The sequence below is a fragment of the Alosa pseudoharengus genome, unplaced genomic scaffold (genome assembly GCF_046254945.1).
Source record: "Alosa pseudoharengus isolate Yale_2024_CS ecotype anadromous, Long Island Sound unplaced genomic scaffold, YU_APseudo_1.1 YU_APseudo_1.1_scf_18, whole genome shotgun sequence".
Lineage (NCBI taxonomy): Eukaryota > Metazoa > Chordata > Actinopteri > Clupeiformes > Clupeidae > Alosa > Alosa pseudoharengus.
The window spans coordinates 22645920-22668215 of NW_027468650.1; the positions used below are offsets into that span (position 1 = coordinate 22645920).

Consider the following 22296-nt stretch of genomic DNA (forward strand, 5'->3'; position numbering starts at 1 on the left):
CCAAACCAAGCATTAAGGCAGATATCAATCGGTGTGGGAATTAAGCCACCACTGTATCATCCAGAGAAATCTTCAAAATTCAGTGGCTTAAATTGGGGTACAGGCAAGAGTCCCGAGTTACCTCCAGACTTGAGGATGGATGGCAAAAAAGCCAGTATTTTAAAGCTGGATGTTGCTTATCTGGCAAAAGGTTGTTATGGCTATATGATACCACAGTAGATAGTTGTTTGATAGTTTGATACTGGTGTATAAAGAAGTAGACTTCCCTTAATTTATATGTTAAACACTATTTTACAAAACATGAATTGGTCCAAACATGCTCAGTAAACTGTAAACCATTCTAAGAAATGTACTGAAATTATAACAAAAGAGTCAGAAGTCAGATAATTTAAGAAAAAAGCTGAACTGTTTTATTTGCAGGGACAAACTACTGTTGAATGATTTGAAATGAACAGCTTTAACAGTTAAAGAGTGAAAATATAAAAAGCAGCATTGTTTGCTCTGTAGTACCACTGAAGCTGAAGAAATATGTACAACAAAAAAGGCAAACATAAGAAACACTTCAAAAAAGCAGTGTTGTTGAAAACATACAATAATTCACGCTCAAGAAATACCCATTGTTTTCATATCTTCATGGGAAAGTGTTTAAAAAATAATAATAAAAAAACAAAGTCCACTTGGACATGAAATAGAATTCAAGAACAGCAAAGGAAAGCAAAAGGCAAATACTTTTCAGATTGTGCATTTTGCTCTTTGAAATTATGCCACTCAGACTAACATATGTATGGGTCCCACATGCATCTTCTCCCAATAAAGTCAGAACTTGTGGTTGGAACAGGACATGTTTCTGATGGGATATGTACATTTGAATGGGAATATGTATTGGTCTAGTGATTTTCCAATCACACCTTATTGGGCGAATAGCAATAAGTTTCCATCTGCCTTAAGGTTATCATGAAAACAAACACAGGCAACAGTTTTGCATAATATGGTACAAGTTGCATAATATATGCAGGCTTGATCCAAAAAGAAAAAAGAGAAAATAATTTACAGCCACAGTTAGGTTGATCAGTTGTTTATATCTCAACATTCTGAGTACAATCAAATTTGGCTTAGCAAATTTACATAGTTTTTAGTTTAATAGAAGACCATCTACCCCCATAGAGGGGCTTTGTAAAAGGCCTTTCACCCAATAATGAAGGGTCTTCATATACTTTTTTCTATATTAATATATTACAAATGTGTCAATATTTGAAGAAAATTGCAGATTTCATTTTTTAATAAAATAATTTATCATTGATACAGATTAGAATTCTTTTTTTTTTACATCTACACAAATTAGTTAGAAAATCTTAGTATAAGTTCCTAGCTACATGATAAGCTATAATGCAGACCCACAGTTCTTCAGATAGGTAGGTTTAGTCCAATCCAACTGCTGGAAAACAACCACTGTGTACAAGAAATGGGCAAACATGGCTCCTTTGATGAACAGGCACATAATAGTAAACTTTTCTTTTTCACATCCCTCTGTTATTGCCCCCAAAATGTAATAAATTAAATTACTGCTGAAGTGAGGAATAATTTAATAAAAATGTTAAAAATGTGAAATAGTATAGACTATTAAATACGTCTTGTATGCTCATCTTTCCCATTCACAGAAAAGAACAAAGTGTACAAGGATAAAAAAAAAAACATTAAGGACAAAATAGAAATGGTTGCATTAGCTGGTTATACAATGCTCATCTTTGAATCGGTGTTTAGAGAAATAAATTAAAAAAAGAAAACTAATAAAACTTAAGGAATAAATAAAAAGCGATATTGATAATAGATATTAGTTATACTATCATTTTTGAATGATTTACAGCGGTAATATTCTTGGTTTGACAATAAATAAAAAAAGCTCAGTAATTCTAGCTGGTAAACTTCTGAACTGTTGACCCATCATCAGAGGCAGTTTACAACAATCTCGACTTCAAAGACACAAAAGGAGATGAAGACACGCTCCTCTGCCTTATACTTTTGTTTATTTCATGACTATCTTCAAAGATAAAGTGCTGATTGAGGAGCCTTTGGGGGAACTGTGTACCATATATCAGATTCTTAAGTTCGCCATCATGAGGGATCTGGAGTTCACCTCTAGCTTTGTGATTGAAAAAATTAAGGTTTCTTAAAATTAGGCCTTGAAAATGTTGGCATCGTTTCCGTGGTGAAAAGCCCCATTGAAGAGTCAAGCAAGAGTTCCCATCTAAAGGACAGGTCTCCAAGCGCTTCTTTCAAAAGCTAGAACAATTCCCTGAGGTTCACATTCTGTGATATTGGTAGACTTCCTCCCCCGTGCCCCCTCTGAAGACAATATAAATTAAATGTAGCTGACCAATTAAGCTTCGGGGGAAACCAACTGGGATACCCAGAGCCCTGATCCGTGGGCATAGAGCTTTCAAAAGCCAATTATTATTTTTTTGTTTTACCTTGCTGGCTTCCCCCATATCAATACAAATATTAGCTACCGATTGGATCATGACTTTAAACATACTGCTCTGCTGAAGTTTCAAAAGGCAAACGAGAAATCTCAATACCAGGAGGGGGCAAGTGACATCAAAGCCATCAAAATGTTTCACATCAAAGTAAATACATGTGCACATCCAGTCCCCAAAGTTTTTTTTTTAAATATGTACAATACTGTCCATTTCACAATCTTGGTTCACATTAGACTTTTACAGATTCCATCACAGACAACTTCATAGCTTCTTCCAGCAATTGATTGTCTGTGAAAGTAGGCGGGGGCTCTGGAACCGATTCTGATAGGCCAATCAGAGACTCCAGGAGGCAGGTCCCTGGGTCATTGCCCTGGGGCAGGTTGGGATAGCTAGGCAACTGGAACTGAAAAAAGTTGTCCATGTGTTCGTACTCCTTGAGGGAGTTGTACAGTGAGCTGGGGCCCAGGCAGGGGAAGCCATCGAAAAACTCCAGGTCTGACTCCGAGGACAGACTCAGGTCCATGTAGCTGGACGAGTGGTCGAACGACGGTGAAGGTGTGTTGGGGACCGTGCAGCTGTGGAATAATGCGTTGCCCTGGTTGGCGTTCTCGTCTAAGAGTTCAGACATGGAGGAGGACCTGTTGTCGTCTAGGTCCGCGTGCCTGCCTGAGAATGTGGCACACAAGTTGTCATTGTCCTCCGAACATGTTCCAAAGATGCTGAAGCCAGTTGTAGTCATTGTTGATGATGACTTGGTTCTCTTCTGGCAGTTGTCATTATCATTGGTGCAGTCATGTCGGATGTCACCGTTTCCACAGTTGGCATCCTCACTGTCGGTGTCGGTGAAGCTGAGGATGCGCGTGAGGCCGTTCTCGTCCACGTCCAGCGGAGAGTGCTCCCCGACCGCAGGACTCTCCTCAGAGTCCTCACTCTGGCCCGACGAGCTTGACGTGTCCGTCATGTCACTGCTGCAGCTGTTCTCCCCGACCGATGTCAGCTCTGAGCTGAAGTGGAAAGTGGGCACATCGGGCATGGCCGGTGCTGATGTCTGCTGGTGGGGGTGGGACTCCTGCGCGTGATGCTCCTGAGGGGGCGGGGACCGGTCGCCCTGGTCCGAGTGCTCCTCCAGGCGCTTCTCCAGCTCCAGCTTCATGATGGTGTGGATGTAGTGCGTTTGCACGCGGCTCGAGTTGAACTCGATGCGGCCCTCCGTGTTCCCACAGCCGTCCTTTGAGCAGCCACAGGGGAAGGACGAGTGGTCCATCTGAGACAAAGAAAACAACAACCCAAACATTAAAGGCTTAATAATTCAGTTCCATCACATCTCTCTGAGAGCAGCTTTGAAATGTAAACAGTGGTGCATATCATTAATACTAACTACCAATCTCCCCTTCTAGGGTAAACAATCAAAAAGATTAAACAATGTCTCTAAATATATTATTACACAGTATGTTTGTACCAGAAAATACAATATCATTACATCTACTTTACAGCTGTACTGAGTTCTAGACACACCTGCAACATGAATAGCCTAATGAAAGAAAAAAAACCCTGATGCACCATTCAGTACTGTCTCGGGTCAGTGTAAATGGTTACAGTTCAATCCTTCAGGATCACATAGCTACAGGTGTGCTATCTGTCCTGATTTAAGGCACAGGTGGACTCCTCACCTGGCACTTGATGCCTGCCAGGCTGCAGCTGCAGGTCTCGGGCTCGCAGAACACTTGGCAGTCGCAGCCGCAGTTCTCCCGCGAAAGCCTCAGCTCGTGCAGCTGGCGCTTCTCCTCCTTGTCGATCTTCTTGACGCCGGCGGCCTTGAGCAGTGCGTGTCGCCGTTTGGACGGGAACGGCTGCAGGAAAGAACCGTCGTCCACGTTCACGCCGCTCAGGTCGATCTCGTCTTCAGGAATGTCGTCCAGCGTCAGCTGGTCGGCCTCTTCCGACTCCTGAGTACCGTTCTTCGTCAGCTGGGGGCAAGGAAAGTCGAGGAAACACTTTAACAAAAGTCTCTAAGCTTAACAGCAAGAGAAGTTACAACAGTCCTCAGGCTGATGTTTTAAATATATGAAATTTTATATTAATACAGTTTTCTTATTAAAGTAAGACAATGAAAAAAATGTAATAACTAACAATGAACACTACACCATGATGCAGAATTATTATGTTTGACACAAAAGATGCTTTATTTATTCAGAAGTCACCTGAATAAAAACATGGTCTTAACATGTATGAAGAAACAAAAAAAAAGCTACCATGAAATCGGAATTTGATCCCTAGAACAAGCAGCTGCCCCCAAACTCACTTTGTGCCTGAGGGCCTCCAGCTTCTCCTCCCTCATGCGGTGCTTCATCTTCTCACGCCGCAGGAGGCGCTGTTCCACGGCAAACTCTGCCAGCGTGTAGCTGCGCTGGGCGCTGTGCCTCTGCATCATGCCCAGGGAGCAGCCGCCACGGCTGGGCACGCTGGTGAAGCCTTGGCACCGTGGGAAGAAGTACACCTCCACCTGGTCAAATTGCACGTTGCCCCTCCTCGTCCGTTTTGACTTCTTAAGGATGGACGTTGCTGGAAGAGAGAGAAAGAGATAAATGTTTAATGCTTTAACAATATTGAGAGAGAGAGAGAGAGAGAGAGAGAGAGAGAGAGAGAGAGAGAGAGAGAGAGAGAGAGAGAGAGAGAGAGAGAGAGAGAGAGAGAGAGAACTAATTCAGTCAAACAAAATCACTAAAAGTAATTCAATGAAATGATTCTAGACTAAAATAAAGAGAGACAGAGAGTGAGCGAGCTGCTCTTCAGAAATCATGCAGGCAAGTATTTGATGTGAAGTTTACCAGTGCTGAGGGGGGAGAGAGAGTGTCTCAAGTAAATGCCCTCCAACTAATGAGACGCGATTTCTCAGAGGACCACTAGATGGCAGACTACACACAGCAAAATGAACCACCACTACCATTCCACAGTGAGTACTAGCACTACTGAGGCAATAGTAAGCCTATTAGGTCATGATGACCACAAATCTTGTAAAAACATTCCTCTAAAGACAATGAAAAGATATTTAAGGGTGAAGTTCTCAGAATTCACCCGCAAAGGTGATATGGGATAACCAGCACACTAAGCTTCTCCTCACACAAACAGCCCAGCCAGGAATTTCCCTTTGGCAGGCGGCGACTGTTGGGAGCATCGGAAGCAGAACCGCCAGAATCTCAAACCAGTGTGTAAACGTTTGTAAGAGCACAGCAGAGCAGGGAAGGCCAAATGCAAGCGCACAGAGAGCAAGAGAGACAGAGAGACAGACACAGAGAGAGAGAGAGAGAGAGAGAGAGAGAGAGAGAGAGAGAGAGAGAGAGAGAGAGATAGAGAGAGAGAGAGAGAGAGAGAGAGAGACACAGAGAGAGAGAGAAAGAGAGAGAGAGGCTGGGAATAAGAGGCCACTCTGCCCAACTTTATATGCCTCGACAACCCTGACAAACAACCCCCCACCCTCACAGCACAACAGGACCACCAGTCATTGTCAACAGGCAGGCAGCACCACTTCTCCCACAGACGCATTTACCCATCAGACACCGGAAGGCCATTTTCATGCGAGACACAGTCAACATAAAAGCTCTATGGAGATCAAAGCACAGCAGGAACACAACATTTGAGCAACAGCAGCAAAATTGTTTGTCCCTTTCTCTCTATGAATTCTAGCACCAGCAGAACTAGAACCAGAACACCAGCTCACTGATTTTCTGTTGACAGATCAGATTATTCCATTCGACTCCAGCTCAGCTTTTTGTCATTTTACTCCAAATCTCTCACTGGGAATTCTACTTCATACTCTCGGTCCTTGACTGTATTCTTAAGAACACTGGCTTCCTCTCAGTCTAGCTCAGTAAGAAAAAAGTGTATCTCAAAAGCCTTCACGTCTGTCACATTAATTAAAAATCTGCCAAAAGACGACCACAAGGCTCGACTTCAAAGGCAACCAGAGACAAGCGTGATAATTAATGTAATAAATCTGTAAAATTAGCTGGCTTCTGCAGCTGGAGACTACTGGTGTGAATATACAATGCGGACCGGTGGACATGTCTGAACCTGACTCTGATCGCGCAGACAGAAGAATTGAGCAGAAATAACTTTTCTTTCTCAGAGACAGACATTCTCTCTAGCGCTACTTGTGAATAAGACAGGCTGAGCAGCTCTGCAGGGTCTTGACCACATCAGACTCCTGACACATGCTCAGCCACCCCCAACAAACACACACCTCTCCAGATTAACTCTCATCTCTTATCCCCCCCCCCCCTCCCCCTCCCCCCCGCCATCTCTCCTCCTGACCTCCTGCAGCACCTGTGCCGAGTGTATGCACAGGCCTCTCGGACAAGGCCCCGTCTGTGCTGGACCAACTGGCTCTTTGCCACACTGACGCTCACTGGCTCTGTGCCCAGTCATCCTGGGAACGTCACAACTGCTTGCCCTTGCTCCCCCGGCCCCCCTCCTCCCATGATTTCTTAGGACGCCATAGAGCATGTGTGCATGTGTGCACAGTGGGGGCAGAAAAAGCAGGCCTCAAGTGGCATGGACTCTACACAGAGAACAACAGTCTTTACACAAAGCCACACTGGCTTTTTTGCTGCCAAGCCTTTCCAAAAGGAATGCTACTGCTAAAAAATGTATGGGTCCTTCAAATCCCTTGTTACCAACGTAACTGACATGTGTGTTATTTTGTTAGGCTGCAAGCACAGAGGCAGTGGGTTGCATTTGCAATGTGTAAGTTTAACTACTGCATGGCAATCAGCAGCCCATCTAACCTAGGCCTTATCAGTTGGGACACTGGGAGCCCATTCACAGAGATAAGGACCAGCTTTGTGACGTGTGCCTTCTGTGTGTGCCGTGTGTGTGTGTGTGTGTGTGTGCCGTGTGTGTGTGTGTGTGCCGTGTGTGTGTGACGTGTGCCTTCTGTGTGTGCCGTGTGTGTGTGTGTGTGTGTGTGTGTGTGGGCCGTGTGTGTGTGTGTGTGTGTGTGTGTGTGTGTGCGTGTGTGTGTGTGCGTGTGTGTGCGTGTGTGTGTGTGCGTGTGTGTGCGTGTGCAGTGTGTGCCGTGTGTATCAACTAACTATGGGGAAAAAAAAGGATGGATGGGACACTTACTGGTTGGAGCTGTTGCCGGCGAACTAGGAGAGTCCAGCGTGTCAGAAAAGCAGCTCTCACCATCCGAGTCCCATCCCGCAGAGGAGGTAAGGGACGACGGGGAGGACGAGGAGTAGCACTGGTCATCATCCACCTCGTCAAACTTCCTCTTCAGAACCCCACTCATGGCGGTAGATGATCTGCAGCAGAAAAAAGAGATGGAGATGGAGAGGGGGTGGGAGACATTAATTATCAATCTTATTTGAGGCTAATGTCATTAGCATAGTAATTACTTTGTTTCTCATTACATACAAACATGCTAATTTGACATCATCAGCAAAAAATATGTCATGCCTCAGGGGCACTGTGTGTGTGTGTGTGTGTGTGTGTGTGTGTGTGTGTGTGTGTGTGTGTAATTGGTATGACCACAGCATGTTCTCCATTCCCAATACGCTTTGTCATCAACTTTGTGCTTCATGTCCATTTATATAACAAAGACTCAACTTTAAACACATTTCAAGGCTAATAAACACAACAGCTGTTGGGAACAGGGCCAAGCCAAACCAAACCCAACCCATATAACCAACAACCTCCAGCAGCGACCTCTGATCAAATCAAACATGTCGAGCAGACCGCCACGCACGCCAAGCCTGTTAAACATTTCCAACAATGGCACTTCCGAGGAGCCAAACTGGAGCAGGAGTGTTCTCTCTCTCACTGGCCTTTCTGATTGGGCGCCGCCGAGTGCGTGCTCAGTAGCCCCTTGGAGGCCTCGAGGGGAACAGGAAGCAATCAATCAGGCCAAGTCAACAATTACCAGACCCTTCACCTGCTTACAAATCCAATCAGCCAAACGAAAGCATTGATCAGCAGCGAAGAAGTGCGCACACAGAGATGGCAGCCTAGCACAAGCACCCTCAAGAAGGATGTAGCCTTCAGCTCCCCACCTCACACTTAACACACCAGTTTTACACCAGGCATGTTTGGAAGATTCTGTGAGTCTTGCAGGTATGAGCAAGTGAGCGTGTGCTTGTGTGTTGAGGCACTAAGAAGTAACTATGTATACAGATTCTGGCATAATAAACATGATTGTTATGCAACTCCACTGAACGCAGTTTTCTTCCATCCTCCCTCCAGCTGCAGAAGGAGAAGCCGCTTGTTCAGCAGTAAAAACAATCAATCCTTTGAGGGGAACGAGAAGGGCTCGGTCACTAGGCGGTCACCCCTCTCTCTGAGCAAAGCCTCCTGACGAGCGAGCGAGAGAGAGCAGGGGAGAGAGAGAGAGAGCGAGAGAGAGAGAGAGAGAGAGAGAGAGCGAGAGAGCGAGAGAGCGAGAGCGAGAGAGCGAGAGAGAGAGAGCGCGAGAGAGAGAGAGAATCAGCATCTGCCACTGAATAATCTGTTGATTTTTCCACCGGAGGTCACTACACTGCTGTCTGCTCACTCCTTCATACATACTCCACCTCCCCCACATAGAGAGAGAGAGAGATATGAAGAGAGGGGGGGAAATGGAGAGAGAAATGGAGATGAAGAGAGAGGGATATGAAGATAGAGAGAGAGATGGAGATGGAGAGCGAGAGGGTGATCAAGAGAAAGGGAGATGAAGAGCAAGAAGGAGAGAGATCAATTTGTTTACAAGCTCTGCCTCTTTTTTTGTCCCTACGACTGCACCTGCTGACCCAGCCAGTGTCTGGACTCTGAAGAAGGCAGGAGTACAGAGGCTCGGATACAGAATACTAGGACGATCATGACTATTAAGACGTGCAAGATCTCAGGATTATGCATTGTGTGTACAAAAACAAGGACACACACACACACAGGGTTTCCTTTTGACCTCGTCTCCTGGGCTCAAGTTGTTGTTATTGCCTCTTTAGAACTTGTAAGTCTGTCTCTCAGTCACACAAACATACACACACCTCCCTCCAGTGTCCTAATTAACCGCACAGCCCCGTGTCTTTGAAGCCCTCTCGTGTTCAACAGCCTCATAAACAGATGTGACGTCTGTTCTTAGGCCATCAAGGCAAAGAAATCATGTTCGTTTCCAGGGACCACAACCGAAGAACGCATGTTCCTGAAAGGCTGGAATCTGGGTGATAAATAAAGCTTGCAGCAATGACCCAGTCTGTCAAGTGAGTGCATGACTGACTGGTTCCCTGGCCGACTGTCTACTCCACCACACTTCCAGGAAGAAAAAAAAATGAGACGGTCAAGACTTCAAGATGAGATCGTCATCAGTAAGGTCTGTACACAACGACTCACCCCCTCCATGCCAAACCCCTCCCAGACAAGAAAGCACACTCTACTGAAGATGACGCATACTAATAAAGACTCTCAGACAAGTGACTCACTAGTGGGTACAGACTAGAGAACATTTAGGGAGATAAATAAACAAACCACACACTTTGTAACAAGAGATCCCTTCTGTTGAATCTCCTTCTAAATGTTTTTTAGTCAGTAGAAGCTAAGTAGCAGAGAAACAGCAGGAGGGCACAGAGGGAGGCATGTGATGTCACCAATGTGTCAGACGGCGAGACACTGTCAGTGTCATCTGTGCCCCAGGCTGCACTGCCAAGCTCTCACACACAGTAGGTGCCAGGGCCAAGGTGTTCCCATCCAGCAGCCAAATCTCCCTTACCACCCCCCCCCCCCCCCCCACCGCCCGCTCACCCACCCCAGTGTCTTTCAAGGAACTGTAAATCCGCATGGGACTCCACGCCTGAGTGGCCTTATCTGCCTGTATTACGTAAGCGTCCCCACAGCAAACAATAAAAAAAATAAAATAATAATTGCCTGGTACTTCAAAGTCCCTCTCCATGCGCCACGGTGTCTCCGCCGCCACAGTCAATGTGAGCCGTTACGCAAGGACAGCAGCAGCGCATGGCCACGGCACAAGACTCGGTTGCACAGGGCACGGACTGAGACCAATGGGGTGGCCTCGCTCATAACGCTGAGCATGCACCGATTCAGCACTACGGCACCCTTGTTTAGACAACCAAAGGCTTTATATACTCACTATATATAGTGATATGTTGAGCTGTGAGCTGCCAAAGAGGCAGTGACAAAGACTCAAGGACTTCCTCTGAGAAGTTGCAAGAGATGACCTTGACACCTAGAGAGATCTCCCTCCCCCTATCTCGCTCACACAGGGTGCACGGAGGCAGCCTTCAATGGCATGCTATTATTTTTGTTTCACTTCATAAAGCTACAGTAAAAAGACTGATCACAATCTTCTCATTTGACTATGAAATCGCACCTGTATACTTTTTCCAACCACAGACTAATCTCCAGGCATTTGCATTCAGCTTTATCAGGGCTCCAAAGCCTGGAGTGTATGGATCGCCAAGCCTCTCCCAAAACAAAACGTTAAGAGACACAAGCCCTGTCAATGTAACATTGACACACCAACACACACATTTGTGTAAAGAGGACAGACAAAACTGCAAGGATGCCCCTGAGGAAAGAAGTGAAAAGAGAAAAGAGAGAGAGAGAGAGAGAGAGAGAGAGAGAGAGAGAGAGAGAGAGAGAGAGAGAGAGAGAGAGAGAGAGAGAGAGAGAGAGAGAGAGAGAGAGAGAGAGAGAGAGAGAGAGAGAGAGAGAGAGAGAGAGAGAGAGAGAGAGAGAGAGAGAGAGAGAGAGAGAGATGAGTTTTAATTAAAGGCTGTGGCCATAGAGGGAGGGCAAGGGAGAATGAAAGGAGGAGGGGAGAGAGGGGGGCATCTATGGTGTCAGAACTGGGTCATTGTCTTTTGACTGCAGCCTACCTGACACATTGATTTGTTAATCTTGTTCAACGGGCAGAAACAATGAAGAGGAGCTAATCCCAAAGAGCGAGGGAGAGAGAGGTGAAGAGAGGAGGGGAAGGGGGGTTGAGGACATAACCTTACAGTCTGAGAGAGTCACATCTGGGGTCCCTCACCACCCCCCACCCCCCCCACCCCTCCAGCACAACCACGTGGATTGAGAAGGATGCAGAAAGAGATGCAACATAATGAACAAATTAAAATAAAACATGGACGCGACCCCCATTTCGTCCACCTCTGAGGACCTCATGTGGAGGCTGCGGAGGACGAGACCTTTCGCCAGGCCCTGGAGATGAGAGGGATCTGATCAGACAGGCGAGATGGGGGAACAGCAAGCGATTTCGCTACTCCATAAATTATGCATCGCTGTCATTCCATCAAAGCTGCTAAGAAAGACCAATAAAAAGGCAGAGGCAACACAGACACACAGACACACACCATAAGATGAGGTATTCCCAGCTGTCATCCATCTGAGAAAGATAAATCTCACGCAGGGGGCAATGAAAATAAAAGGGTCGTCCACTGGAGGAGCTCCACAAACACAGATAGTGCACACACACACACACACACACACACACACACACACACACACACACACACACACACACATACACACACACACACACACACACACACACACACACACACACACACACACACACACACACACACACACACACACCTGATCAGGTCAGCAGGGTAGGTTGAGATGACTCTGCCTAGATGTTACAAACAGAGGCTGGTGGTATGCTTTCACAAACTCTCTGTTCTGCGCAACAAAAGAACACTGGGGAACTGTGAAAACCTTTTGGCAGTGATCCAGTATATAGTATAAAAATATCCCCCCTCTCTCTCTCTCTACACACACAAACACACACACCTATCAAAACCCACAGGTGGGAGTTCTCTGTTGAAGCACTCTTGAACAGCATTAACTCTCTTCAAAGGATCAACGGATGATACTCATTTTCATTAATAGCATTATCACTTATTTTATCTTCTTAAACAAGCCACAAAAAAAAAAAAAAACCCATATAGTTTGAAAGTCAAATTATGGGAGTTGCACACCTACATATCCCAAAATGAAATCGTTTTACAATAAGCTTCAACACAGATTACTAAACAGTTCTCCAGAGGTGCATACAAATCCTGAAATAAATTGCAGTTAAAACTGCTGGACTCACCAACCCTTTGTGCAAATCCAGCACCGGGGTGGATCAAGCCAGAGTGAACCCAGCCAAGCAGCCTGCTTGAGCTATACTGAGCTGATGCTTCTGCACACACTCGCTCGGACACACAGAATTGGTGCTGGAAAGTTGACTTTGCCCTAGCAGCTGGTTACGCAGCAGCACGTCAACAGCTGATAAGAGAGCTCTTCAGCACTGAACGTACGCTAACCCGATCTGCACGTCGTATTTGCATGCCATTCACAAAAAGTGTTGATAGCCAGCTATTACACCTGGGGGGGCGTGGGCGCCTTGCAATCATCTGTGGCAGATCAAAGCACCCCTTTGTGCAATTACACCCCGTTCTCTACCACTTTCTCTCCCTCTCTCTCTCTCGTTATGTGCACTGTTGTACTGTAACAGCACTTAGAATGCAATCTAATGGGTGGGGTGGGTGATATCCAGATACAACTCATGAGGAAGTCATGAAATTTCACAACTGCTGCGCGATAAAGAGACAGAAAAACTCCACCTGGTGGCTCAACAGCACCAAACACCCCAGCTCTCTCTCCAGAGATGGCTGCTTCCAACCACAATCAAGAGCCCATCTGAAAAAAAAGTCCACTTTTGCCAGAGAAACATTCTGTTCCTGTGTCTCTCAGTTTCTCTCTCTCACACACAAACACACACACAAACCTTGTGTGCATATCCTTCCCAGATAGTAGTGCTGGTGCAGCGAGGGACTTTAAACAAACAAATAATTCGATGCCTCCAAGCCACAGGCATTCCATTCTGGCAGGGCGAGCCCCTCTGTAATGTGGGATGGAAGGGACTCGATTGAACCCAGATGCGCTCCCTCCGCTCTCTGGTGCACTAGTGTCCCTGCCGGGACACACGCAAGAGCCAGAGATGCCTTTTAAGGGCACACCTGTTAGGGCCTGATGCAGACCTTATGCTGGAGGATTGCTTTTGTGCCTGTTAGTTGCATTCTTGCCTGACCACCACATACTGCACAAGCACATGTGGGTGATGCTGGCAGTACGTAGTTCGTAAATTCCACAAGCAGCTTACGCCGCCTGCCCCACCCCCCTACTGATGGTGGGCATGAAAAACTACCATGGCTAATGTCTTTTCACTGAGGAGGAACCAAACACACCAAATTCCTCCAGATTCCCAAATGCATCCATGAATAGCACTGAAATAACAAATCCAGCTCAAGTGGTGGCAGCACGAGTTGGGCTTTATAGCTTCCAGAGACTCTGATAAGAGCTCCGTGTGTGACACATGCACGCCACCAGAGTTGGCTCGCTCGGTTCACAACAGATCAGGGCCAGATCAGAGCCAGTGCAAACTGCTGTCTGGGGAGTTTGTCAGCTTGTCATTAACTGCATGAACGAAGTCCCAATTGGCCCTGCATAGACTGCATCAGCTGAACCAAATTAAATTACACAAACAAATGTTGCATGTGTGTTACACACACACACACACACACACACAAGTAACAAAAGCAATCACATATAGATCAGCATGGACATTATATTTTTGGACTTGTGACATGGCAAAGAGATTGGCTAACTAGCTCACTCATAGAAAATGAGTCAGACAATAGTCTCTAATGCTTGGAGACTCCCTAGGGAGGTCAGTCTCTCTCCAAGTTTCCCCCCTCTGTGTGTGTGTGTGTGTGTGTGTTAGAGGGGTCACCCCTTGTCTGGGCCACTCGCTGGTACCTCACAAGCTGTAAGGAATGCTGGAGAATGACAAAACAGATGGGACCCCTCTGCTAGCTTACCCCTCTCACCCCCCCCCCCATCCCAAGACACAAAAGCCCCAGCACAGCCAGTGAACATGCAAACACATTGGATGGTTGGATGGTGGGACAAGCATAGCAGACAAGCAGACAGTGGCAAGGAACCACTGATAAACCCCACCACCGACTCTGTTTTACAAGAGGAGATGTGAAGGGAAAAGAAAACAGACAGAGTGGCTCAGCAAAAGCATGTGGTTTCCAGTAAAAACACTACTACTTCCTGTTCGGGTGAAAACAAGCGACTCAAGGGCCAGGGCGATTCTGGCCGCCACTTGCCTATCTGAGGAAGGAGGCTGTGTGTCGACTTAGCCTATATGTGAGACCTGTGAGGTGGCATTGGACAGGATATCAGTGAGACAGTATCTTAATCCCCTAACCTTGCAGCCACACCTGTCTGCCCTACAGTCTGTGTATTCTCACTGGTTTATTTCAATAAAGAGGATTCCATCACATTGCATTTCCAACATATAATTAATCCATTTATTTTCTCTACTTATTTTCTCTTACTCAAAATCAGTTCAAATGTAGGCTACACATCTAAATATCAAGCTCTTTAGATCTAGTGTTATATTTTTAAAGACGTTGTGGTTTAACAGGCACACACAGCAAAACATTTAATTGCAGCCCTGGACATGCTCAGTAGGCTTGTTAAGAGGAACGATAGTAAAGTCATTTCACATGGAAAAAAAATAGCCAGGCAAACGACGAACCAACAAGCCGCACAGCAGCCTATTAGAGCAGAGTCTAAACAAAGACTCATTCAAGCGACCATAATCTGAAAGAACATGATTCCCACAAACAAGCGAGTGAGGTCGCGCTAGAGACAGCAATACAGCATACCATCAGAGTTCCGTGTTAAAATCGCCCGCACAGTAGAATATTTTTTTTCAACAAGCGATAAGTAAGGGATAAAGCCTCAGAGAAAATAATTTTGGTGATAATTAAAAAATAAACTGAACTTTCCAGAAATTCCTGAGCATCACTGTTATACTACCCTAAGGCTATGCTATCGTCGATAAAACAAAACAATCCCAACAGGTAGGCTGATATAAATATTGTAACCGAGCGCCTACGTTCGGTAGGCAGGTTACACACGCTTACCTGAATGAACATGGCTCGGGTAGGCCTACGCAACTAATGTGGAATCACCTGCTCATTAAACAGGCGACACATTGTAACGCAATCAGTGTCTTCATCAAAGGCGACTAATAGGCTACCGCTGATGGATGAATTCACTGGCAATCAATCACGTCACAACGCGTCTGTCTGGTTAACCTGCCGGTGGCAAACTGGCAAGCACACTATTGCTCATAGAAGCCCGATGATCCCAATGATTAAAGCTAATTACAACACTCACTCCCTGAAAAGTCCTGTAGTACCTTCAGGAGTCGCTCTAGTTACGAGAGACGCGCCACCGCAGAGAACTACATGGAATCAATTTACTTTGGCTCTCATAGGCTACAACTAACAGGAGCAGTTATCATACCAAATCCAAACTATTGGATAACAAGGTCTAGGCTATCGCAATTGTGAGCGCATCCACCGCGAATAAAGTCTGATTTGATGGGAAATACACCCCCCTGCGAGAAACCAGTCATCCCAGATGTAACAGGCTACACTAGCGGACAACTGCGAGTCAACATAACGTTATCAGTTTGTTATGTTAAGCGACACGCTCCTTACAGTGGTTGAAAATGTAAGCCTTATTACATGGCTCATGGTCAAATATTGGCTATAATTATTGAATGACAAATATATCGATATAGGTCTAGTAACCTAACCTAATATCTCACAAGAGAGAACATTAACATGTTAGGTTTTAATATTTTAGCACCACTCGCTAAGAATTACATAGTGCCCTTTTAGCGCCGACAGATCTGCTACATTGCATAAAAAGTGTAATAACAGCATAAAGTTACATCGACAAACAGATGCCTCACATCTCACAGACAAACAAACTTCCCTAAGAAAAAAAAATCATTACAACGACAGCGTATCTGTTCCAGTGACATAGGAAAAGGAGCATTCAAACTATTTGGCTACCCTACACCCCAGAGCCTATTGGACATAATTACAAGTGTAGTGGATCCCGACACTTACCAAGGACTAACGTATCCGATCACCATTAGTAACAATAGAAGAAATAAGCAGATGAAATAATAGTAATCCAGGCGACACAATGTTGCTTTATCCGTGCACAGAGCCTTCGGTTTTTGTCTCGCTATTGTATGGACACCGTACCAGCTGAAGCGTTTCCCTTGTCTGAACCAGTCTGCTCGGCAGCGCAACCTTTTTCGTCAGTGGAAAACTCCCTCCTGGCGTCTGACGCAGGCGGTGACAGAGGGAGAGACTGCCCACGCTGCTTCCTGCCTCAGTTCCGACTGAACTGGCAGTCCTGCCGCAGAAGCACCCTGATAGCAATCACTTTTATTACATATCCATTTTAGATGTCATAGCAATTTTATGTCTAAATACTTAAAAAGGTAGCGTAGCCTACATAATGACAATAATAGCGTGACCGCCCCCTGGTCTGTCACCTCTGAAATTCACGTAGACTTTCAGTTTGTAACACATTGAGCTAGAGTTAGGCTACTGTAGAAATTCTGTATTATGGTGATAATGTTATGGTATTAACGCAGATATCCTAATATGTTTATAGTCTTGCCTGTTAAAGATGTTCACAGTGTTCTGTTCTGTCCACCACGATTTACCGTCAAAATGCACCATTGAGTCAGCTTCATTAGAAATGATGAGTCAGATTACTGTAACAGCCAGTGTTTGAATCCCATTTTAGTTGTGACGACACAACAACGTTTCAACACTACGCATTCAAGACCATTTGATTTAGTGATTAGTTATCTATTTGATCCAAACTCCAGGTTGGTTAGGCTATATATTTTTTTCTTTTTTATATTAGAAGAGCAAACTTTGCCCATATGAGAACGTGAGTGTTTTACACATAGATGTGGAATAAGCCTATATTTAGCCTGTTATGCTATGTAGGCTATTATCTAATACAAATGAATCACAATCTAGGCTGCTGTTGCCATGGTGTTTACACCCCTGACCACACAGATACCTAAATGGGCCACACCTAATGACATCACAATGTGTGGGAACAGTGATTTGCTTGACAAAGACTATACCTTTCACTTCTTGCGATGAAACTCCTCTCTTTTGCCATTGGCTAGTTGAAAGTGAACAGGGTGCCTTACCCATGTCAACACAGTTGTAGACATCAGCTGGCTAAGGAGATGGAGCAATTAACGTGAAGATGTACTGTAATGTGTCATCACTGTTGCCTTCATTCCCAGCAACACACCCAGTTCACTATAAGGTCCGACACCCGGTTCCATTGTAATTGTTGTGTAACACATTAGATTTTCTGGTGAAGAGACGGATGTCTGACGGCGTAGCAAGAGACAGCTCTGGAAATGTGGCACACTCGTAATTTACTTAAGTAGTGTTGTAATGGGTAGAGCTTCACCTGAAGTGTGCCTGTTTGGGTGTGTTTTTGTGTGTGTGTGTGTGTATGTATGAGTGTGTGTGTGTGTGTGTGTGTGAGTTTATGATGCTTGTTCTGTTTGTATGTTTGTCTGTGTATCATATTAGTAGGTCAATGTTAGTGAGTGTGTCTGTATATGTAGGCCTGTGTCAGAGAGAGAGTTTAGAGTGTGACTTACATACGTTCCCCAACTCTATGATTAGCTGCTGTTGCCTCGGCACATTTAGACACAAATAATGTCCCGTCTGAGAGTCCTGAGTGGCCCTGTCGTATGACACTGCCCCCCCCCCCACCCCCACCCCCCCTATGATTACTGAGGAATTCAGCCCCATTGGCTCAACTCAACTCTGCACTCGGCACTAACACAACCACAACACTAATCAACATCCACCTCACCGCCTCAAACCGCAGAAGGGCTGACTAGTGCTTAGGGGGTTTATACTGGGCGCAAACAGCACGGTCCACCTAAAACGTGTCATTACAGGGATTTTGTTCATCGGCCGGTGCACGTTCACAAACAAGCCGTTTGATTCTTCTGAAAAGGGGCTACATTAAATGGCCTTGTTATGTAATGAAATAATGATGATGGCATGCTGAAATGGAAAATACCAAAATTGCACTAATGTTGACAGAGCATGACTGGCAAATGCTGATATATATTTCCATTTTAATAACTGAACAACTAAGAGAGGGAGAGAGAGAGAGAGAGAGAGAGAGAGCAAGAGAAAGAGAGAGAGAGAGCGCCATTTAATGAAGAAGAAAAGTTTTGGCAAACACTGACACTCACAAATGATTGTCTTCTCTTCCAACCCCTACCATCACCACCACCACCTCCTCCGTCAATGAGCAGGGGGGAGGGGTCCCTGTTGCCAGCGACAACAAATCGGCCTTGAATACATTACCGGCTCACTCTTTAAAAGTGTGCCAGAGACTTCACTGGAAGATGGCCCCACAAAGAGCACAATGATGGCCCTCAATACTTTCCATCTGCGGACGGAACAAAAAAAAAGAAGACCACAGCTGCACGTGCTGTGTGTGGACTACCTCAACAACACCTCTATTTACACATGTTTGATGTGTTACATCTTCATATGCCTGTAGGGTTTATTTATGCTATCTACAATATTATAATCATCACTTTTGTGAAAATGAATCTCTCTCACTTATACATACAAAACATGTATACCTACACGCAATACAGAAATACAAACACACAATGTATTTATTTGTACACACGCAATATATAAACAAATGTAGGCATAAATGCTTACATACACACATACATGTATGACTGATAGTACAAAATATGCATATTGTGAATATATACCATGGTAAGACATTCAAAGTTATTCTGTCCCCCCCAAAAAATGTGTCTTCACATTATGATACCCTCACACAGTCTGGACTGGGGTGCCAGTCAGTCAGGGTGAAGTGCAAAGTGCAGTGTGTGTGTGTGTGTGTGTGCGTGTGTGTGTGTGTGTGTGAGAGAGAGAGAGAGAGAGAGAGAGAGACAGGGAAAGAGACACACACTCACGCCAGATTGATGGCTCCAGCTGTCCCTAAGGCAAGAGTAAGAAAGCTGGACAGCTGGTCACCTGTGGCTGCAGCCTGCTCTGCCGCCGCGTTCGGGGTATTGTTATTCAGTGGGAGGCCAATCAGCGCACACTGCCTCCCTACTGCCTGCCTGTCTAGAACCACTGGGACCTGATAGTCAAAACAAACCCGTAATAAATTAATCACACAGTTTAGGCCTCTGTCACAAAATCATACCAGAACACAGTTATATAGAAATTCTTATGGCTCATCTATAGTTTGTATTTGTTTATATGGCTGGAGCTTTTCGTACACATATTTCTTTTGAACAATTGCCAATACCATTTACTTGACATATTCTGTAATTTTACCAAAATTGGCATTTGGTTCACAATTCTGAAGATAAGTCAATGTTTTAGAAAACAGAAGTGGTCAGATAACAACATGTTATTGTAAAGTGCTAGAGAACAGTCTCAAAAGTACTATTCTCTCCTTTTGTTTTCTAAGAAGTTCTAAGATTGTAAGAAGAAAAAAACAACATGGCTGTAATTGGAGATTGACTAAGTGAGGCAAAGGGTTAATGAACAGGCAGTGAGAGAGAGAGAGAGAGAGAGAGAGAGAGAGAGAGAGAGTCGGAGAAACGGACACCCTCCCCCTCCAGTACACCCTCCAGCCAATCACCGACCAGAGGAATAGCTTTGCTTGGAGACCGAAGAATCCAACCAGTGATATGACATCATCAGCTACCCATGAAAGGAGAGGTTACCCCCCCCCCCTTTCCCCGTCCCCTACTCCCAATTCTTTTGAAGAAGAGTTGGGGAAATGTGAGGTTTTTTCCTTCTTCTTCTCTCCCTGGTAACTCTGTCATTGGAGGTTTGGAAACAAAGACCTGTTTGTTAAACGTGCGAGCCCTTGCCTTTGTTGAGTGTGCTGAGGACAGATAATATATATCCTTTTGATTAGAACCAGTGTATTGGAAGGTTTAAGGCAAGAGCCCATATGGAAAAACAGTCTGAGCAGAAATATTTATTTCTTAAACCTGATTTCTTTTGCAACGCTGAGAGAAAATAGCATAATAACAAAACTTAGTTGTGGGGTTTTCCCGATTGAATATAAAATCCTTCAAATATATTAACATTTAATAATATAAATATAATAATATAAGTGCAGACAGTAGTGTTGATGAGGTGTGCTAGTTGTCAGATGTACCATATTTGTTTACAACTGGCACACAGCAACCTTCTCACTAGAGAAAACCGGCGTTTTCTTGGTTTCATTTGCATGTCGAGGCGACACACTCACTGTGTGCAAAAAAAGGCTCCCTTTCACAGCCCCAACAAACAGTCATTCTGTGCGGCCTGCCCTCCATGTGTATATGTGTTTTTCCCCTTCACAGACTCTCTGTGCACGTCTCTGGCAGAGGGAGGGGAAGGGAGAGGGGGCAAAAAAAGAGGGGCGACTTGACTTTGTTGTTTGCTTGGCAGAGAGGCAAGGTGGGAAGAAAGCTGCACTCATGAGTCCATTTCAGAAAGTTATATTCCATTTTCCATGCATTGATTTACAGTTTATTATAGATACCTTCCGACTTGGTGTAATTGATTGCACAATTAAGACTTCGAGAAGGTTTCCATGCATCAGAAATGAGTTAAGTCACGAGTAGAAAATGAGTGGGCACAAAGCTGAAAGGACACCAACTTTTAATCAGTCTGATTGCTCGTTGGTGTGAACCTGAACTTATTAATATGGCCAAAATGATCCTGTGAATTAACTCCTGCTTTACCACCTTGTCCTTAAGTATACGTTTGGTGAGATCGAATTGAAAGTGAGCTTGGGTCACAAATCTGGAGCTGTATAGGTTAATGATGAGTGACAGGGGGATTAAAATGGCCTCCACTGCCTAGATATGTAGCACCCCCCTCCCCCCAACCCCTTCAAGCCTCTCTATCTCTCTTTCTTTCTCTCTCTTTGCTTTTCTCTTTCAATTTCTCTCTCTCCCAACCCCCAAGAGTCTTTCGCGTCCTTACTGCTCTTTGCACCAATCATGCATCAATGTTTGCCTCACTTTGTTGTGATTACCAAGCAAATCCTGCTCTCAACACACAACACCAATCTAACCAACCTTTAGACTCGGTCGACTATTAATATTCACTTCTGTAATCTTCTATGTAAAACCGAATTGACATTGTTATCAGAGGTTCTACAAACATATTTCTAATAGGTTAAGTCAACTATGTTTGGCCAAGCAACTAGCATTCAGTGTCACCAGGATAAATCAATTCATAACAAATCTCATACTTAGAGATATGGAATAAAACCAGATCAAAATGTTTTAGGAGACAAAACTAGAAGAAAACATCATGTTGAATGACTGACTGCAGCTAATGCACCATCTTTTCCATGCTGAAGGCTAATAGAGTGGTACAACACCTGCCTACACACATGTCTGCAATCTTATAATGGAGATAATTGCTCTACCGCACGTCATTGGGTCGATGCTCCTGTTGGGTGTATGTCAGGTCATTTCTTGAAAACAGCGAGAGCACTTCCTCATCTGGGCTTGTTTACATGCAGTGCACGTGTCTCCAACCACTTGGCTCTTCTGCGCTGAGACTTCACAGTATTCTCACAAGGCAGAACACACACACACACACACACACACACATGCACACATAATAACACACACTCCACACTCTTGGAGACGTTTCAGGGCAATACGTATCACTCAAACACCTGGATGGGCACTTTATGTAAAATGAAACTTAAGTACTGGCCTTGCATCCATGCATTGATGGTTAAACAGACTGTTTCATGCTTACTTGGGTGTCAAACCTCAGAAGGAAATAGACAAGTGTATTGATACCAGTTCCACCTGAAACCTGGAATGTAGTTTTGTTTGGATTAGTTT

At 44.8% G+C, this 22296-nt stretch overlaps 1 protein-coding gene across 1 annotated transcript; it reads right to left on the reverse strand.

Annotated features, from left to right (window-relative positions):
• Nucleotides 1-387: 387 nt before the first annotated feature.
• On the reverse strand, nt 388-16611 carry csrnp1b (cysteine-serine-rich nuclear protein 1b). Its single transcript, XM_076290588.1, has 5 exons — nt 16454-16611; nt 7602-7780; nt 4780-5039; nt 4148-4444; nt 388-3741 (listed from the first exon to the last, which is right to left on the reverse strand). Exons 2-5 carry the CDS (start codon nt 7765-7767, stop codon nt 2707-2709), a joined length of 1758 nt encoding a protein of 585 aa, XP_076146703.1. The 5' UTR covers nt 7768-7780; nt 16454-16611; the 3' UTR covers nt 388-2706.
• Between the last annotated feature and the right edge of the window lie 5685 nt (nt 16612-22296).

What these genes read in the sequence shown, in the direction of transcription:
- csrnp1b (XM_076290588.1), bottom strand. Translation starts at nt 7,767, where the DNA reads ATGAGTGGGGTTCTGAAGAGGAAGTTTGACGAGGTGGATGATGACCAG. An exon ending in GCCGGCAACAGCTCCAACCA is followed by an intron (nt 5,040 to 7,601) that starts GTAAGTGTCCCA and finishes TCTCTCTTCCAG; the next exon opens with CAACGTCCATCCTTAAGAAG. An exon ending in TGGAGGCCCTCAGGCACAAA is followed by an intron (nt 4,445 to 4,779) that starts GTGAGTTTGGGG and finishes CCTTGCCCCCAG; the next exon opens with CTGACGAAGAACGGTACTCA.